This window comes from Ciconia boyciana, chromosome 4 (genome assembly GCF_034638445.1).
Source record: "Ciconia boyciana chromosome 4, ASM3463844v1, whole genome shotgun sequence".
In the NCBI taxonomy this organism is placed as follows: Eukaryota; Metazoa; Chordata; class Aves; order Ciconiiformes; family Ciconiidae; genus Ciconia; species Ciconia boyciana.
Window position 1 is genome coordinate 68,622,131 of NC_132937.1, and position 19,307 is coordinate 68,641,437.

Here is a 19,307-nt window from a genome sequence, read left to right on the forward strand (position 1 = left end):
AATGCAAAAAGTCTGTCTTAATATAAATCAGTTTTGGCACAAAAAGGCAAAGATAGGCCAAACTCGTTACATATCTTTTTCACAACAAAGATTATCGTCAGTGATTTGTTAGTATTAAGTAGCTTAATCACTGCTTAATGCTGAGAAAGGGCATCTTATTGAATACCTGGGAAAACATGGAGGAATTTTTTTCTCCTGAAGTTTCTCTCTTTCAATCTTATCTCATGGTATGGGAAACTTCCTCACTTGTCTTCAGAGCATGGGAGATAGAGTAAGAAGACTCTTGTGGAGCTTGAAAAGCTGATTTACTATATACAGATCATAAAAGCACATTCTTATTTCATTTGTGAGACACCTTCCTCCACAGACTCTTGTTAGTGGCTACACAAGAGAAGATGTGCTCTACTATCTCTTAGCTGGTTATAAGAGATCACATACACTACATATTGTTCCAATGCATTCTGAAGAAAAGTTCTGTTAATGCAACCTTTATCTTTCTCCTGATGAGGAGATTCACTAATCTACTTTCACAGATTTAACTTGCTTTGGTATTTAATTAAAATCAAATTAATTCCATGTATATATGTATGTGCAACTCCTACAATATTTGAAAAAATGTAAACCAGAAACAAAATAAAGAGACATTCCAGGATTTTTCTTTATCGGAGTGCTAAATAAGCCTCCATAATTCTCAGTCTCTAAGCAAGAGCATAGTCAAACTGGCCTTTCTCCAGTCCATCAAGTCCATCAGCCCAGGTTGAGGTTGGCATACTCCAGTAGGGGTCAAGGAGAATTTGGAAGCAGCGAACAATGAGGATTCCCAAGAAAACAAATAATAAAATCACAAAGACAAATGTTGTTTTCTGTTCCAGAGTCATGCTAGAATTTGGTCTCATGTTCCCAGATGGCACCAAAGTGGCAGTGAATATCCCTCCATCCATCATCCAGGGAAGCTGAAACGAATAATCCCACAGTCACCTTCTTTTCATCATCAGTTTGCTGAGGTCAGAGTAGAAGCCATTTAGATGCACTTTGCTATCTGCAGGGCAAGGGGGAAGCAATGTTAACTGTGAATAGCCCTTTTGTTTGTTTACTTCAATACAACTTTCTCCTAATGGAGAAAAATGAGATGGAAAAGAACTTGACAGCAGGTCTGCTTGCTTCTGTGTCATATATGAGACCTGTTAGAAACCCTGTACCGTTCTGTTGGCAGTGCAGAATCCAGCCACCAATATTAAATGTCACTAGACCCTGAGCTGGCAGTAACGTCTCCCTGCCTACCATATCATTTGGACTGGGGTAGAACATTTCTTTCCTGCAAGGGTGAAAACAAGGGGTTTAATCACACTGCTCCAGTGGGTAGCCCACAGAAGTGGCAAATTGCATGCCTTGCTGCAGGACAGATGAACTGCAGTTGATGCTACTCTAATTTGCGGGACAGGGGTTTGAAAAACAAATGTGGTTATGGTTTTATACACAATGACCAAAAATGTTTTGAGGTGGGATGGACCAGGATCCGCTGCAGGCCAATAAAATGCACGTGTCCCCACAGTGGAAGGCAGCAACCATTCAGTGCCTGTAACACTGCAGCATTTATGAAGGAAAGACATAAATAATTTGTGTTTGAAACGAGAGAAGATTTAGGAAGGCAGCCTGAAGGAAGTCAAGTAGTAATTTAGCTCAAGGGCAAATGTTTCCTTTTCTTACTTAAAATCAGAATCAGGCTTACAAACACAGTTAGCAACAAAACGTTTTTTATGTCACCAGCTCTGCCACATCAAGAGAATCGCCAGGATTTGGGACTGAACTCGGCTGTTTCTAGACAGCAGAGCATATGCTGTGCTACCGCCTGCCTGGCACGTCTGCTCCCTTGTCTGTCTGGGTGTCTGCCTACCATTACTTCCTCCTCCCTTGCACACTGGATTTTCCTTCCAGCGTGAGGGAAGCACTGCTGGATGCCACAGCTTAGGCCTGGTCATTGGCACCACTGAAATTACCTACAAAGTGCCCTCAGAAAAAGAAAGGCTTCAAAACTGGTTGAAGGACAATGCTGTCTCAGCGGAACATTTTGCGTTAATGGTAACAGGAAGGAAAAGAAATAGAATAACAAAATTCAGTACATAGCATGCACAGGTGAAACTTTCACATTATTATAACCACTCTGTCACTGGACTGCAGTCAGTAATGATTTAGAAGCATGCCTCAGTAACAACAGTTAATAGGTATAAGTGGATTAAGAAAGCACAGTCATACTGGAATATTGCCAGGATTATTCTAAAAACTGTACCTTAAACAAAATAGAGGAATTATTAAAGCAACAAAAATATTGGAACTGCATGGCTATTATTGCCTGATTTAATTTATGATGGAAAGGATAGAAAGATCAAAAATGTTAACTTCCAGTCTTTTGAAAGAGTGTCTCAGCTACCAGCTAATAAAAAATGCAGAGGACTGTCAAACAGAGAGAGCTAAAACTTTAGGAACAACCAGCTTAATAAAGCTGTCAGACTTTTTTTGGGGGGAGTGATACCTGGTGAAGGAAATAATGCATTCTGACGATAAATAATCTTGCTATAAAAAAGAAGAAACATATAAACTGAGACAGAGTGTATCACTGTGGCAGTGATGCTACAGTGAAGGCCAAAGGTAGCGATGCCCCCTTCTAAAAGACCTCTGGTATTCTGACTTCAGAAAGCTCTCCAGCACACACATTATGTCACGGTTTTTAAAGTTATTTAAGCATATGCCCTCAGCTATACACATATTGTACACACGTAACAGTCTTCCCTAAAACTGCAATCACACAATACAGTAACTGTGCTTGCTGTCATAGATCAGTGTTTTAGGAAAGGTTTTCCTGACATTTTTCTAGGCATTATCTGAATACAGTTAGCAACTGTGGGAGAAAATGCAGAAGATGGAAAATCTGTGACTGTCAGGAAAGATCAACTTTTGATATGCTGGTTTTAAACGTCAAACTTAGAACAGACAAAGGATTCTGTACACAGTATCTTTCCAGTTTTGAAGAAACTTGATTTTAAAAAGATATGTGTAATTAGTGACTCAGTGATAAGCAAATGCAGTTCATTATTTTCCTTTTGGGATCAGAGTAGGCACCTAAGTGGGATAATACAGAGAAGAGTTAGATACTAATTTTCATACCAGTGAGAACTATTGACTGATTTTAGGAACATGTGAGATGTCTGACTATTTTACAATTAGCAGCTTTTCACACTCAGAATCCTAATTTTTATGCTATAGATTATATGCAGTAAAATACGAAGACTACATTGCAAAGCTGAAAGGAATATATTTCCAAGGCTTTGGGCTTCCAGACAGCCTCTGAGTGTGCTCATTACACTGAATGATGGCAAGTTTTTTGGGGCAGGCAGTTTGTCTCCACAGAAAGGCACAATACCTGGCATAACCACATCCTTTGCCCTCTGTGGACCACTTCTTTTGCAAGCTAAAACTTAAATGACATCATTAGCCATTTCCTACGTAACAAAATGTTTAACTATCCCCACTGATCCAAGCACATGGGTACTTGAAAGTACCAGGTAACTAGCTAAAGATATTAATTGGGTGTATCTATAGCCACAAGTAATTAGGCCTGGAAGCACCCTGGCCACAGCAATGTGGGCTTCCACACTCCTGGCCTCTGGTCATTCACCTGGAGCAACTGGTGTAAGGGAGTCCCTGAGCCCCACATCTTCCTACCTGCCTGTCACTTTCTGTTGTGTCAGCAGAGCTCTGCCGGCGCTGGGCACCAGAGACTCTTTCCAACTGGAAATATTCCCTATCTAGGAGACTATACAGACTGCACATGGCAGCATAGCCTTAAGCTGTATATTCTTGCATGAGAACCTTTGCGCTCCTTGCAAGAGTTCCTCCAGCCTGCCTGAACTCCATGCCACCTTGGCAGCACTGATCAAAGGCTGACAGGGAGGAGAGGAGCCTGGAAGAGGGTGCTGAGGAGCTGCAAAGAGAGGCAAAAAGGCCCTTCTCCATGGCACGAGGGAGATTTCTGCCCGAGGATCCACCTCTAATGCAGATCCCAAGAGGCAAGAGATGAAAGTATGAGTGTGGTGCACACTACAGGTATCCCCATTTCAGCACAAAGGTATCCACGCAGCCAAAACAAATAAATAAAAAATACAGATCATAACAAGGCAAGTGGTAGAAACCAGATAATAGTAATAATAACAACACAAGCTGAATGTGTTTCTTTTCAGCTTGTTCCAATCACTAAGAGCCAAGCCAGGTTATAGCATGGGTGGAAAAGCCTCAAGGTTGTTTAAAAATTTCTTGCTGTAGCTAAGATTCTTTTCGGTGCAGACTTGCAGCTTTTTTCCCCCCCACATCTCAGTTAAAATCATAACTGATAGAACGAACAGATTATCCTTCACTTAAATGACTAGCCCTGTTTTTCTTTTTGAATGCAGAGGTGTCCCCTTCAATTACTTTCTGTAATGGGTTCCTTGCAGATGTGTCTAATCCTTTGTTTAATGAGCACACAGTTGCACATCACTCTATCGACATCAGGTTGTTATTATAATTTCTCCTTGCCAGTGTGTACACATCCATTAGGTTGTTCAATTATAGCTCTCCCTGGGGTGGTGCTTACAGTCTAAGATACTAAATTTATAAAGAAATAAAGAAACAGAGCAAAACTCACATATCATTAGTGGCATTAAATTGTCAGGTTAGTCTTTGGCACATCCTATGCCTTAATAGCCTTCATATAGTTTCAGGTGCCCACCTGCAGCCCTTTAGCTGAACTATGAGCATAGGGCCTGGTCAAATGTCACCAAAAAGTAACTTTTCTGGTCAAGCCACTAAGATTTTTGAAGTTAAAATGTCATTGGATTAATTAGTTGATAGAGCTTCCTACACATTTGTGTGAAAGATACAAATTCTCAGGACTCTGAAGAGTTAAACTTGTTCAAAGCACCTTTGATGGGTCTTTCTGTGTTTTCAGCATTTCATTTGTTTCAAAGTTGACTTCGAAAATCGCTGTACCTTAAAAGGATTTCCTTAGGGCTCACAGTTTAAAGCTTCTTACTTTGAGAACAATAGGACTAACGGAAAGAATGGCTTTAAGATCTGCACCTCTAGGAACAACATATTTACAATTAAATTTGGCTTTGTTCTGTTGTTTAAACTGCCCCCTCTTCATTACCAGGTAGAATATAAATTGCATTTTGTATCAACACCCATATATTTAGGTTCTTCCATGAAAGACTTGTATGTTGGTGAGCAGTCACAGCCAAAGAGACTGTAGGAGACCACATCCCAGTTTCCTGAGTAGAATCTTACTTCTACCCATTTTGCCAATTTCTGTATCCTACCTTTTCATAAACTTGCATGTCATCCCATCCATGTAGCTGCAATACGGCACGAATACTCTAAGACAGAAGCTCTGGAGCTGACCTTCAGTTGCCGTAAATTGTTCCAATATAGTCAGAGGTACACATAGATTAGCATTGCTGGCCCTCCATCTTTCAAAATACTGAGGAACTGCTAACTCAATAAACTATTGCAGACATTCAGACTGAGCTGTAACATACACAATCTATGTGTGCATGGATTTAAAGCAAATATTTTAATTAAAAACATTAACAATGAAATACCATATAGAGTGGCAGCATCTGTTTATTGCTATTTCTTGACAGATCATTCACTGGACAATGTTCTGTCTAAATCACATAGAACAAATAGAAAAGCCTCTGAAACAAGCAAGTTCAAAGGAGAAATCTGACCAGCAGGAAACCATTTGAGTCATAGGGGCTTGCAGCCTTGCTAACTAGACACAAGGCCAAATTTCCTGCTACTGCAGCTAGCTATACAGTTCTGCTGACTTAATTACCATCTTGCCCACTTACACTTTTGGCCCTGTAAAATCTGATTGATAAAAATTACAATTAAGCAATAAACACATCAAGACATTACACATCAAGACATTTAAACACATTAAACAGGATATTTTCCTCTCTCTTTTAAGTCAACACCCAGGGACTTTCTTTTGCCCTTCTTGTTCACTCAAGATTTACTGGCCTAATCTGTAAGGTCCAGTGACTTCACTGGGTGCTTCACAACATATGCCTGATATGCAGGTATCCTCTATTAGTGGAGCAATTGGTTTTCCATTATGAAATATCTCATGGAATGTAGCAAGCACACAGCTGTGCCAAGACCATGTGCATGATTTTCCTATACCACCCATACTAGTTTCACTGATTACTCACTTCCTTAGCTACAAAAACACATGGCAAGTTTCTTCAGGCTCAAACATCTGTCCACAAACTATTTGAGCAAAGATATTTCCATGCACTCACTGCTCAGTTGCTGTGATTGACATTTTAAACCTACCTTAAATAAACAAAACTTGATTACAAAAAGTACCAGGCTAACAAATTAAATTACACATCCCCTTCTCCTGTACCCAAATGTGTCTTACGTTCCTTCACAGTGTATCCTGTACTGTTGTTTGTTGCACAGTCTAAATAGATATATTAACAATGCCCTTTTCACCTTACGTGCTTCATCATTTTCTTCTTACAAATTTGATATCAAGCTGACATTGCCCTTCCCCTGCAGGCACATATCCTCATCATCTCTCAACAGCTTTTAAGGACAGATCTTAGTGTGCAAAAAGAGCCCCTTGGTGCACCATTCAGCTGTTGACATTGTTAAAGCAAGTTGACAGGGTTAATTTTAGCAATAAAACAATGCTAGAAAGGGATCTGTTCTTTTTTCTGTAGACCCTCTCCAATACCATGCACCTCATTTTTACTTAATGCAGTGTGGAATGTTTAAAATGCAAGCTCACCTTTAATGTGTTAATGAGCACATGCATAATATTTTGAATTTCTCTACATAAGCTGTGTGAGGATGATTTATACACAAAAAAGGCCAAAGTTATTCTAAAAGCTTGAATTACTCACTGCATTTGCTAAAGTAATTGCTAGCTTTATGAGATACTACTCGTGAAGATCTGAAGGTACAAATCTGTGAAACATCAATATATTTACACCATCCAGGAATCTGTGCAATGGTTTGAAAAATGCACCTGTTTTCCTTCCTCTGTATACACACTTCTTTTAAAAAGAGGGTGTACAGATACACAGGCATCAGTATTGCCAACCCCTCTCCACAGTGAATATCTTAAATGTATAGTAGTAATAAGATAACAAAAAATGCTGAGGTTTTTAAAGCCAATAACATGGCTAATAACCTTATAGGCTGGATCCTACATAAATCAGCAAGTTGAAATTTGTTGTCTTAGCAGTCATACTTATCAAAAAACTATCTGCAGCTCAAAATGTCAAGAAATGGGTTTTATACTACCCTTTCTGGCATCAGTAAAAGATGAACTGTAATATACTTTCCAGAAAGTAAACAGGGAATATACAACAATATAATCAGTATACATTCATTTAATTATTGTTACTCTTAAGTCTAATTAAGTTTTAGTTCCTGACCTGATATGTAGGACATAATAGACAGTATTAGCCAGGCATATGCAAGATAAAGGTTATAAGTTTATTAAATAAATGAAGAAAATTAGATAATCAATTTCTGTGAAACAAATACCTTCATCTAGTCGAGAGGGAACTTGACCCATTTCCCACTGCAGCAGTTACAGGTAGTTACAAGTATCTTTAGTTTCCATTCTTCTGGACCTTTCTTGTATTTCTATGCATAAAGATCGGGGACTGCCAAGGAACCAGTGAATACCCAAGTTCAAAAGCTGCATTTTGAAGGCTTAGAATTTTACACAAAAACCCCCACAATCTCGAATGAGAATCCTATTTGTGTGTTAGGAGTAATTAGCTGACAATACTGTCGTTTTTTTAAAGTGAGGCTATAATTCGGTTCTGCCTCAGCAGCTCTTCAATGGATTCTGCTTGCCTGAGTACGGCAGTTGCCTCGCAGCCTGTCTGAAACCATCTTCAGCAGAACATTAACATTCGAAAGGTGTACCAAAAAAACCAACCAAAAAACCCCACAGGGTATTCCCATACCTTTGCAAAATCAGACCTATAATCTGCTAGTGCTTCTCTCTTTTTCTCTATTGATTGTTGTCAGTAATCTGCCTTTTTAATGCCAATTAACACTCCTTTTATCAGTCAATCCGAGTATTGATTACAATTTGTGATCTTCAGCCAAATACCTTAATCCCTTCTACTTCTTAAAATGTAGTGGATTATATGAATGCCAGTGGTGTACTTTCTTTAGAAAATAAACTGACCTTGCAATGGGAGAGGATATAGTCAGTAACTTTTACTGCTTAACTTCTAAATTTATATCTCGGGATTTTTGCCCTGGGAGTTGTACTTGTTTCCACGTACTAAAGCTGTCCTTGATATAGTTGCTTTTTATTTTGAAGGAAAATATCTAGCTAAAGTGAGAAGGTTCCTGTTTTCCTTTCCCATGAGAAAAATGAAGTCAGTTTTAGAATGTCAGTCAGATAGGCTGATTAAAAAATGTAAGGTTTTTTTTTCTCTGAGAGTTTCTACTTAAAAGCAAGCAGAGACACACACACACATACACATACACACAGAGACCCCAAATCATTTTAGGGTGACAGAATGTAATTTGTTTTGATCTCTTACAGGGCACTTCCAGTTTTTGGATATCCCATATTTTCATAGACCAAAAAAAGAATATGGGATGTTATTCTTCTCTCATATTTCCTTCAGGCTTCTGGCATGGACAATAGATTTGAAGCTCACAAGAATTATCTTCCTTTCTCTGGCCCTTGAGGATTTTCCCGTGGAAGCATCCTTTATTTTAAAACACTAACCCTGCCAACCACATTGTGTGGTTGGCACATTGTGGTTGGCAGGGTCAACATTGTGGAGCGTGGGACCATGGTTTTGTGCATGTAGTAGGACAAAATATGCTTGCAGAGATGATGCAAAGCTGCCACCCAGATTACCACAATGCAGAGATGGTCATTATGTGGACACCCATGCAGCCAACAGAGACATCCATGCACTCTGGGGGTGGTCTGTCTTAAACCCATTCACAGTCTGGTTTTTCATGCTTTATACAACTAGAAACAAAGAGGAAAGCACCTCCTCTTGCTGCCACATAAAAACTTCCATGCAGGGCTCCCTCAGCACCTTGTCCTTTGCAGGGTTAGCAGGTAACAAGGGCTACCCAGGGACCTGGGCTTGGCAACACAAATATTCTGTGCAAGTGTGACTATTTCAGTTGCCAGCACGTTGCTTTGCGGAGCTGTTACACAAGTATACGCCTCAGTAGAAACCACAAGGCAGTCTGCCATACGAATGTGTTATGCTCACAACAAGGTATACCTCTGTCTCTGCAGGAAAACATTTCAGGAAGGAATTTTCAGGTCCTTGTTCTCCTTTGCACACATGGGCATAGGTCAGTCTGATGCTGTGTTCTGCACCCTCTGAATTCCTCAGGATCTGTTCCTCTAGACAAGCTTCAAAAAGGGCATCCTAGGACCCCTTCCTACACTTCCCTTAGTTCCATCAGCATCTCTCATTCTGTGACTTTAAAGAGCCAGCTTGTAATTTCCCTTTTTAATTCTTTGGGGATTTTCCACCTTCTGAACCTGAACTCCACACAGCTAGATTGGATCCACCCCATTGCTATAACAAGCAACTTCTGGAAGGATAATTGACAAGGTTTAGTAACCCCTCCTTCTCTGGAAGATTCATGACAAGACTTGACAAAAGAGGATGGATTACATTCCCAGAAGATTTCTAGCATAGGGATTTCATAACATCAGACAGAAGCTGATGTTATGTGTATTTTCCAATTAAGTACTCTCAAATCACAGTTTTACAGACTCAGTAGCACATTACTGCAGCACTACCACTCTGTGATCCAGGCAAGCTGGTGTGTTTTCTGGGGTGTACCTTTTTGTCATGAAGAAACTCTTCATCACATACTTCCCTTTAAACAGTTCTCCTTGTGATACAAGTTGTCATCCACTCAGCTCCAAGAAACTGAGCAAGTCTGCAAGAAAAGAAGGAATAATTCATTTATTACAAGAAGACAGATCATAAGAGCGTGAATCTATAATCCAGCAATGAGGGAACTCCCACGGAAGGGGAGTTTTGCTCCTATTACTCTAATATGCATTTTATATTAAGTAGCTATTGGATTAAAAAAAAAAATCAGAAATAATCCTGGGAGCCACCTGGTTAACATATAAAGCTGGATGCTGCTGCCACACTGTGTGAGTTGGACCCCAGAGGAGGCATATGCAGTGCTTTTGCTAGGATCTGGTCCCAGGAAGGTTAAAGCAGGAGACAGGAATTAAGAGGAAAAGCCCTGGGATGTCTCTGACCAAGTCAGTCAGAGAGGGAAGACAGGAGGACACCCTAGTGAGATCAAGCAGTTCTTAGCCAGGAAGTGTTTTGTATCTCAGTTTCAGAGTTAGGTTCCTGTAGTCCCCTTAATGCTGCTTTCGGCAGCTAAAGCTTTTGGGTGTGACTTTTGAGTTTAACAGATGCTATAGGGTCAGGTCTTGGAGGGCTTGCAATGGGTGCATCATATCCTGGCTTCCAACCCCAGAGACTGCAAACTCTTGATTTGATTTGAAAACAGTATGCTTCACATATGCCTTTGAATGGAAATAATGTAAAATTCTGAAATAAATATCAGAAATACATTGGTATTTCAGGTAATTTCCTACAGCACTAGTTGGGATGAATTTGCATCTCCAGCTGTCTAATAGGAAGGTTCCTTTAGTGTTCTGCAAAGAAGGTTTTTCTCAGCCAATATCATTAAAATATTTTCCATAGCCTTGAATTGCTTTGCTATAAAGTTGTGTTTTACTCAACAACTTTTTGAAAAAGGAGAATTGAAGATAATTATATTTAATATTTAGATGTGCTTAGTTCCAAAACCTATATGCATTTCAAAAAGTGTAAATAAAGGCAGCCTTGCAGGAAACATACAAATTTTGATTAACAGCCATAAATGCAATCCTGAGGCATTCACTGCGACTCAAGAGACACTCCTGCCAACTTGTTAGTGTGCTTCTATCTTTATCTATTCACAGATCTGTTTCGTACTTTTGTGAGGTGGAGGTAGGGGCCCTGAAGTGCTGCTTCCCACCCGTTGTACAAGCAGCGGCATTGGACATACTCAGTAGCAGGCGTCCCACTTGCAGGTCCTCCACCACCAGACTTGCACAGAGGGGAAAGGACTGTGCAAACTTGCTTTTTCCTGCAGAGGTTGCTCTCCCAGATGTTTTTACTGAGCACCCCTAACCCTCATAGCCAATGCCAAGACCCGACTTTCTGTGTCAGGCTGGTAGAGATAAAGCAAGGGAGAAAGATTTTGGCTGATTTGGCAGCATTCGCAGCCCAGCACAGCCTTCCTCTTCTCCCCTGGGAAAGGGGGGTAGGCCAGGTGTGTTTGGCCCACAGGTCACCAGTTAAGTTGCTTAACACACTGAACCCTTTTTTAACCCTGCAGATGGCTTTAATTGCCACTAACATCTGGAGGCATCCTTCCCTGTGACGTGCATTTGGCTGGAAGTACAAGCCAGTTCTGGCAGGTGCTGTGAACATCCATCACAGAGTCAGATCAGGCATCTCTCGGAGAACATGGAGGTTCCCATCCCCGCTCTTCCTCCCAGGCCCTGCAGCGCTACCACTGGCACTCCCTCACCTCCACCACAAAAGACATTTTGCAAAATAAACCCGCTTGCTATATTCATGTCGCCTCTGAGTCAACTGCACTGTCTTTTTAGGGTAACTCCATTGCTTTTCTTATTTTGTGCATGCATGGGGAAGTTTTCTTTGGCAGGCACATGAAGGTGCATGAATATCCTCCTCAACACAGGTCATTCAAAATAACAATGTAGTTTAGACATTTTCTGAGGGTAGTAGGCAAGCAACATGACTCCTAACTCCTTATTAGTAAAACTATCTGAAGCACACATGGCTCCCCTACGGTAACCTCAGAAGAAGACCTTGACATGGCATGACCTGTTTCCCTGCCTTGTCTATTTAGCACTGGAATTTAATCTCTGTGATCCAAATATTAGCCAACATCTTCCACGGCACTTGCTTGAAAAAATATCGCCCATATATGTTTGGTTTGGCACATTAAAACTATTTTTGTGGGACGAAGTAAAACTGGAAGCAATAAAAACCTAGACCATTTCTAAAGGGTGCCTCAGCCTGGACAGCAAGTATCTACCATTGCCAGAGCAAAGTAGGAAGGATAAAATGTTGGGGAGGGTAAAATATTCAGATGTCTGAAGGAAAAGTCATATTATAACTGAGATTTACTTTGGACACTGTGTAGCTTCCCTGCTCTCCTGTCCTAACGTAAGTCGTTATCTCACATTTGCATCTATTGCTGTAATCTTTAGCACCAAACGGTGCACAAAACGGCGAGCCTGGAATCCCGGCTTGGCCAGAGAAAGCCATAAGAGATTTTGTTTTGCATGCAATGTAAATATCATCCATATTCTGGACAGTCAACGTTGACATATATGATCCTAATCTACAGAGATTTCTAAAATCTGGCTAAGAACAAGGCAAAAATAGCAAACATTGGGGTGGGGAGGGCTGTTGTATCTGGAGAAGGGAGGAGAAAAAGGGAACAAGGGTAAGTTGTGGGGTGACAGCACCTTCTCTGGAGGTATCTAAAGCATGAGTATAATATAGCTAGCTTTAAATGTAGCTTTAAATCAAGCTCTCACATCCCTCTTTGTGTGTTTTACTTTTACGCAACTGTGCCCCATGGCGCCCATTTCAGACTACTCCTAAGCATCTCCGTTATAGCTTTGCCACAAAAGCTGACAAACTCCATCCTGCTTCAAACTACTTGGAAGTGCAAATTGAGTCACTCACCTCTGACTGATGTCAAAGGCTGGCAGGAATGGGGATCGGCCTCCGCAAAGTGCAGTGTAATACCTATAAAGTGCCATATGCCATCGTCTTAAACCAGAGGTGGCATTCAATGCACTAACTCATTGTTCCCTAGTACCTCAGAAGCTGTGTTTGCAAATTATATCACACTAATATTGATTTATTTTTCCTTCATTTGTATTCTTTAGTGTACACTGTAGCAATACCAAAAAAGAGCAAAATCCCTAACATCATTTACATAATTCATCATGAGAGCCAAGATTTCAAATTTAATTTACTTTCTTCACATTATTTCTCTACTTCCCAATTTTGTCTTAATACAGCCTAGATGTGACACCTAACATAACATGACAGCACTTCTGCTGACAAAACATAAAGGTTTATAAAAACTTCTACTTCTCCTCCTATAGCTGATTTGTGCAGGCAGGGTGTAAAATTCGGATGGTGTCTGCATGTAAGAGAGTACTAGATATCTTGTGACTGGCAGCTCCAGAAAAACACTGATTTAAGCTTGTATCTTGCATGGACACAATAGAATAAAAGTGTACAGATAGTTCTATCTTTACTCCATAGGCTTATTAGTCATTAAACGAGCAATGTGCAATTTTACTACTATTATGCTGAAGATTAGGAGATTGAATTAGGATGCCTTCGAAAAGACATCACTGCATTATATAGGAATTGTGATTTGGTATAATGTAGTTCAGTAATGTCAGCCAAGGCACATTTTATGTCTAACTTATTAAAAAAACCCAGAATAACGTCACTGAACAGATTTTATTGGTTAAGAAATTATAAACGCTACCTAACATTCCCATTCCCACATTAGCTAGCTTGCCTTAAAAGTAATCTCGGAATAACATAAAGAGCTTTGGAATAATGACTATGAAGAGACGTGTGAGAGCTTAATGTGGGCTTTCTTGCTGTTTGACTTTGTCCTAATTTTCAATAACTTTGCAGAACTGAGAGCTACCGCTGAGAAGTGAGAGAGGATTGTGTCAGCAGAGAGGCTGAGTGTACCAGCAATATAACTGCTGACCTTTAGAGCAATTTGGGACGATGAGTGTGTTTTTCCCTTTCAAGAATCCTGCTTCCTTTACAAAAGCTGCCCCTTTTCACAATGATGTCATCCTTCGAGAGTGTGTCATGAAAGGAAGAGGTAGATCCCTTAAATAAACCCATACAGTTAAAATTTCTATACAATGTGCTACGGAATTCCAGCTGAGGAAGCTGGTAACGCCCAAGTGATTCTTATCCACTGTTTTGGTTAAGTTAGGGCCTTAAAGGAATTAAAGTCATCCTGCTGGCTAACCCAGAAATGCCAAAGGTGACAGTGCTTTTTCAGTAAAAACCACAGAAGTTCCATAATGAATGTTTTACACACCCAGCAGTCCAACAGGTCACACTGACACAGCCAAAGTGGAACTTTTTTCCTCACAGCTAAATGCTGTCATTGATCTAATACTATACACAAATGTTATGTATTTGCATCAGAAAACAACAGAATATAATATCAGGTAATTTAAGCAAATGTTCATAAAAGCAGTTATTTAATGTAAGAGAATACTACTTGCACAAAGGCTGCAAAAAATACATTTCAAATGTGAGCATAATGATTTCATGTAACAAAAGATTAGTTATGCAATTCTCTTTTCCAAATAGCGTAATAACTAGCATATTGTAATGCTGCCTCTTACTGTCCTGTCTTGTGGAATTTGTAATACTCAAAAAATAAAATTAGTCTCCTTAATTAAAGCTAAAAGCATGTGAGCCCACATAAAGAGGCACACACAGACAGACAATAGAGCTATTTAATACTGCAGTGAAATTACATTCAAGATATGTTCACATATTTCACGATTGGGGCAACAGATTTAATTCTATTTTAAAAGGTGGTAGCAAATGTAATGGGTTTCCTTTGAAAGGCCCTTAACACATGAATTGAAATTAATCTGAAGGATTCTGTACAAAAGGTAGCATGCTCTTGAACTGTCACAAACAAGGGAAAAGTATACCAGGTCCTCAAATATACATTGAAAAGACATTTCAAAAGCATGAAAGCTTCCCTGTGTACTACTACATTTTTTCATGTCAACAAATTTGTCATTTACTAATAGAAATACACCTAAAAATTTATAACCTTTAACTTGAATCATATTATAACTGCTAGTACATCAATAAAACCCATCTACATTCCTATTTTGAAAAGCAATTGGTTTTATAGTCTTCACTTTGTTTGGGCTGATATTTCAAAAATCAGCTATGAACTCAAATGACACTTTTTTTCCATCCTTTTTCCTTTGCTTTGAAGCAGTAATGAAAAATTACCAAAATCACAAACAGAATCTAAGTTATTGTAGATTGCTTTTGGACAGGCAGCAGTGAAAGGAAGTTAACCTTCCTCCCTTCCACTCCCTCCTACAATCTCGTCCAAGTTGCTCGTATCACTTGGTACTTTCTTCCACTGCAGCCACCAGGCACGAGGAACTGATGACCTTTTCTCCTGGGAAAACCTGTAGCCAGCCGTTTATCTCCCTGCTTGCTTCGAGAGAGACTTTTCACACTGCAGTAAAGTCAGTGTATGAGCTACTGCCAAAAAGGCGCAAACTCACCCCCACCCCACCTTCCAGCCCCGAAGGTTGCCACTGCTCCCTTTGCAATCAGACACAGCTGTTGTGCAACTACAGCATAAATCGGGTATGGAAAACCCATCTGGGGAATAAAAAATGAAACAAAACAAAAAAGTTCTCATCAGATCAGTTAGCATCTCAAGAGAAACAGGCACGGGGGGGGGAACCTGAAGGCAGAGCAACAGGACTGCCTCTTTCAGCAGCAGCTTATTATTAGATTGGCTTAGTTGCAGCTTGAAACTGCATCCTAAGCCTTCCTGCAAAGCTGGGGAGGAAAATGACTATGCAGTCAGCTCTCCTCAGAGGCGGACAAAGGAAGAGATTAGAACAGATGGGAGGATCCACGGGTGTGCCACAGCTGTGGTTACCTCGAGGAGCAGATAAGCATTAGGACTGTAATAGATCAAGGTGGAAAGGGAGCTGGTTACAGATGGGCAGGGGTGATTTCAGCAGTTTGCAGTTAGGCTGCATGTGTGAAGAGAGGTGAAAAGAAGCTGTAGGAGGAGATAGGGAGAAGCTGTAGGAAGGAAGACTGAAGAGGGAGACGATATGAAGGACAGTTAAGTGCAAAACCGTGGTTTCAGTGAGGTGCACATGAGAGCAAGAGAAGAGTCTAATGACTGAAAGGAAGGGACAGGAGTCTTCTGAGTATCACAATACTGGGGAAGAACCCACAAGAAAACACCAGCTAACAAGATGTGTGCATACATGCAAACACAAATATATATTAAGATATTCAGATTGCGATCATGCCATAAACTGAGGACATTTCTGGTAAAGGAGCAGAATTATTACAGCAAACTGCAAGACTCCCAGCCATCCACACCCACGCTTCTCTACTCTATTTGTACACCCCCTGTCAGCACCAGCAGTCACATTGCCAGCTGTGAAGTGCCCTGGTCCTGGTGGAGCTGTCTGTACATCTGCTATCATGCAGGAGAATAAGAAGATGGAAGTTCATTCCCAGAGCCCCCATTTTTCTTATATTCTCACTGTAAGATCACAAGTACAAAACTGAGGGGAAAACTCCAGCGCCAGAGTTTTGGGAGGTGGCTTCTCTATCACTTACCTGCAGAGTGAAAAATGGGATTGTGGTGTTTTTAAATTTAATATGATATGCTACATCTAAAGCCCCAGAAAGCTACTTTATCCAATTAAAGAAAAATAAAAGGAATATCCAAAGGTTCTCTATCCTTCTTAAATTACTTTAATAAGAAATGCAAACCATTTCATCTTGAAATAAGAAATAAATTTTTTACAGTGAGAACAATCAGTCACTGGAAAAACCTCCCCAGGGACGTGGTGGAGTCCCCATCGCTGGAGGTTTTCAAGATTCAGTTGGACAGGGTGCTGGATAATCTCATTGATGCTCCCTTTCCCACAAAAGGTTGGACCAGATGAGCTTTCGAGGTCCCTTCCAACCTGGGCTATTCTGTGATTCTATGATTCATTTGATACAACTGATACGTCAGTTGTAGATTAAAAGATTAAAAACAAAGGAAAAAAAGAGAGGGACAACAAGCCTTGTTCTGGGAGATCTCATTACATATCATAAAGCTGCAAAAATGTCCAAAAGATTTTTAAAATCTTTTCAATACTCTTAAATTGTTCTGATTAACCTCAACCATGATACACTATTTTGAAAGCCAACTTCCAGCATCGTGACCTTCAGCCTTGTAAAATGCAGACTGCAGTCTTGTTGAAGGCAGGCACAGGAAAGGTACTGGGGCAATTTCTAACTGCAGCTTGCAGCAATGAACACTAAAAATGGTACCAAAAGACTGTTTCATTGCCTTCATGAGCACAGCCTTCATGAGCACAAGCATTTATTAATAAAGCTTTCCGATGACGTTAGACCTTTGTAGCCCTTAAGGCTTTCCAGATGATAAAACCACATTTAACATGAATTGCATTTAAATAAAAGGTATAAAATAATATTTAAACAATTGTGAAGATTATGAAAGAAGCTAGCTTAACAGAACTGGAGACTGCAAGCTTTTGTCTCTCAGGCTCTGCAATGGTATCACAGTATCTCTCCCATGCTGCCTATCAAGGTAACGTTGCTCTGGTTTGGTGAGACATCTGATGGGGATGAAAAAAGTTAATATTGATTAATTAACCCTAATTCACTCCTTTATTGCCAGCAAACAGCAAGACAAATGAGATATTATGCAAAATCCTCATGTGACTTCAAATAGAGACTGCTGCTTTTTTATTTAAAACAAAATGTTTATTGGGCTACACATTGCGTAGCTAATAGCATGAATCTCCCAGAAGCCAATATTGCTGTTAATGTTAGTCAGACAATTTATTTGACAAATCTAGTCTTTTTTCTACTAACAGAAATTACTTGAAATATTTCCTTTTGAAGGGGTGAGCAGGAACAACTCACAACTTAGTTGTGCTTGGTCACGAATCATAGCCTCTTCTCTCAGACTCAAAGCCCGTTAAGAGGCAGTGCTTCTCCCCTCCTCTGAGCAGCCTACATGCTCTACGATCATCCCTCCAAGGCTTTTGCAATTACTCATTCAAAACAACAAACCTATTAATCTTGCTTTCTGTTTTCTCCCTACGCCCAGTCATTCTGAAAATCTGCATGCATAGACCCCCCATCTCACCCTGCTGTCCCACCTCCCCTGCCATCTCAGAAGCGCTGCCTGATCCAGGTCCCATCAGAAGGCATTAACGAAGCTGCTGTCCCCTGCATGATTTTACCACTCGCAATTGCATCTACTTCTAGTCAACAGAGACACCTTAGCACCCTCTTAATCTATACCTCTAGCAGACAATCTGTGCAAAATAGCTGCACTTGAGTCACTTTCTTCAAGTTACCCTAGCTTGATAGAGAGCAGCCATCCTGTAAAACAATCCATCTGCCGTTTGCTTGTCAGCGCTGCATTCACATTTGTGAGGCAATGAGGGTGCCTTTGCAGCACTGACGCTGCAGTTCACCTTGCAGTGGTACTTGAGCTTTCTTAGGGAAAGCTCTGAGGGGGCTAGTACAGCGACTGCACTGGTTGCACTTCACCTGAAGTGAGATTCTCTGCTTTTTAGCAAGGCAATGCCCTTACACCATGAAATACAACCTTGCTTTGCCATGGCTGCAATAACTGTAGATATTAGAAACAGCTGCAAAATCATCTATTTCTGTTGTTTATCCTATGTTGCTTGCCTAAGTGTCTTTCCTTTCAGTGAGTTCTAACTGCTCACATAAATATTTTCTCTTTGCCTTAAATTTAACATCTTTAAGTTTCACCCAATTCTATATCACAATTAAGAGGGCATATTATTACATTCTCTTTGACTGTTTTCCAGTTCCAGTTCAGAAAAACCTGCTGTGCAGGTTTCTTGGTAGACTTGAACTATTTCATTTTTCTGTACAAGATCTTAGCAAAATGTTACAGAGAGAAGCCCTCTTCAGTAAGAAGGGAAGGAGACTCTATTTTGACAGATATTTATAATGAGAAACTCTAAAACTGTGCAAAAAAATAAATCAAATGTCTCTGAATTTACTTTTATTTCAGGAGAACTTGGCTTCCTGCAGCGAATTTTGATCCTGCAGATACTGCATTTTCCAGTGAAATGCATTTATCTGAAAATTCTCAAAAAAAAGCTTTCATATTTTTTCACTAAAAATACCAAAATGATGTCTTCTTTAAAATATAAAAATAGGGGGCCAACATAAAAATTGAATGGGCCAGCCTCTTTGGCCCATTCACAGCCTATTCCTGTAATTACAAACAAAACTTTAAACTGATGTCTTTTCAGTCCCATTATTTGAAGCCAACATGAGATTTTCCTA

At 40.1% G+C, this 19,307-nt stretch overlaps 1 protein-coding gene across 1 annotated transcript; it reads right to left on the reverse strand.

The window, feature by feature from the left end:
* Positions 1 to 698: 698 nt before the first annotated feature.
* Positions 699 to 9,918, reverse strand: CTXN3 (cortexin 3). The gene is made up of 2 exons (XM_072860123.1): positions 9,900 to 9,918; positions 699 to 1,039 (listed from the first exon to the last, which is right to left on the reverse strand). Exon 2 carries the CDS (start codon positions 942 to 944, stop codon positions 699 to 701), a length of 246 nt encoding a protein of 81 aa, XP_072716224.1. The 5' UTR covers positions 945 to 1,039; positions 9,900 to 9,918.
* Positions 9,919 to 19,307: the final 9,389 nt, after the last annotated feature.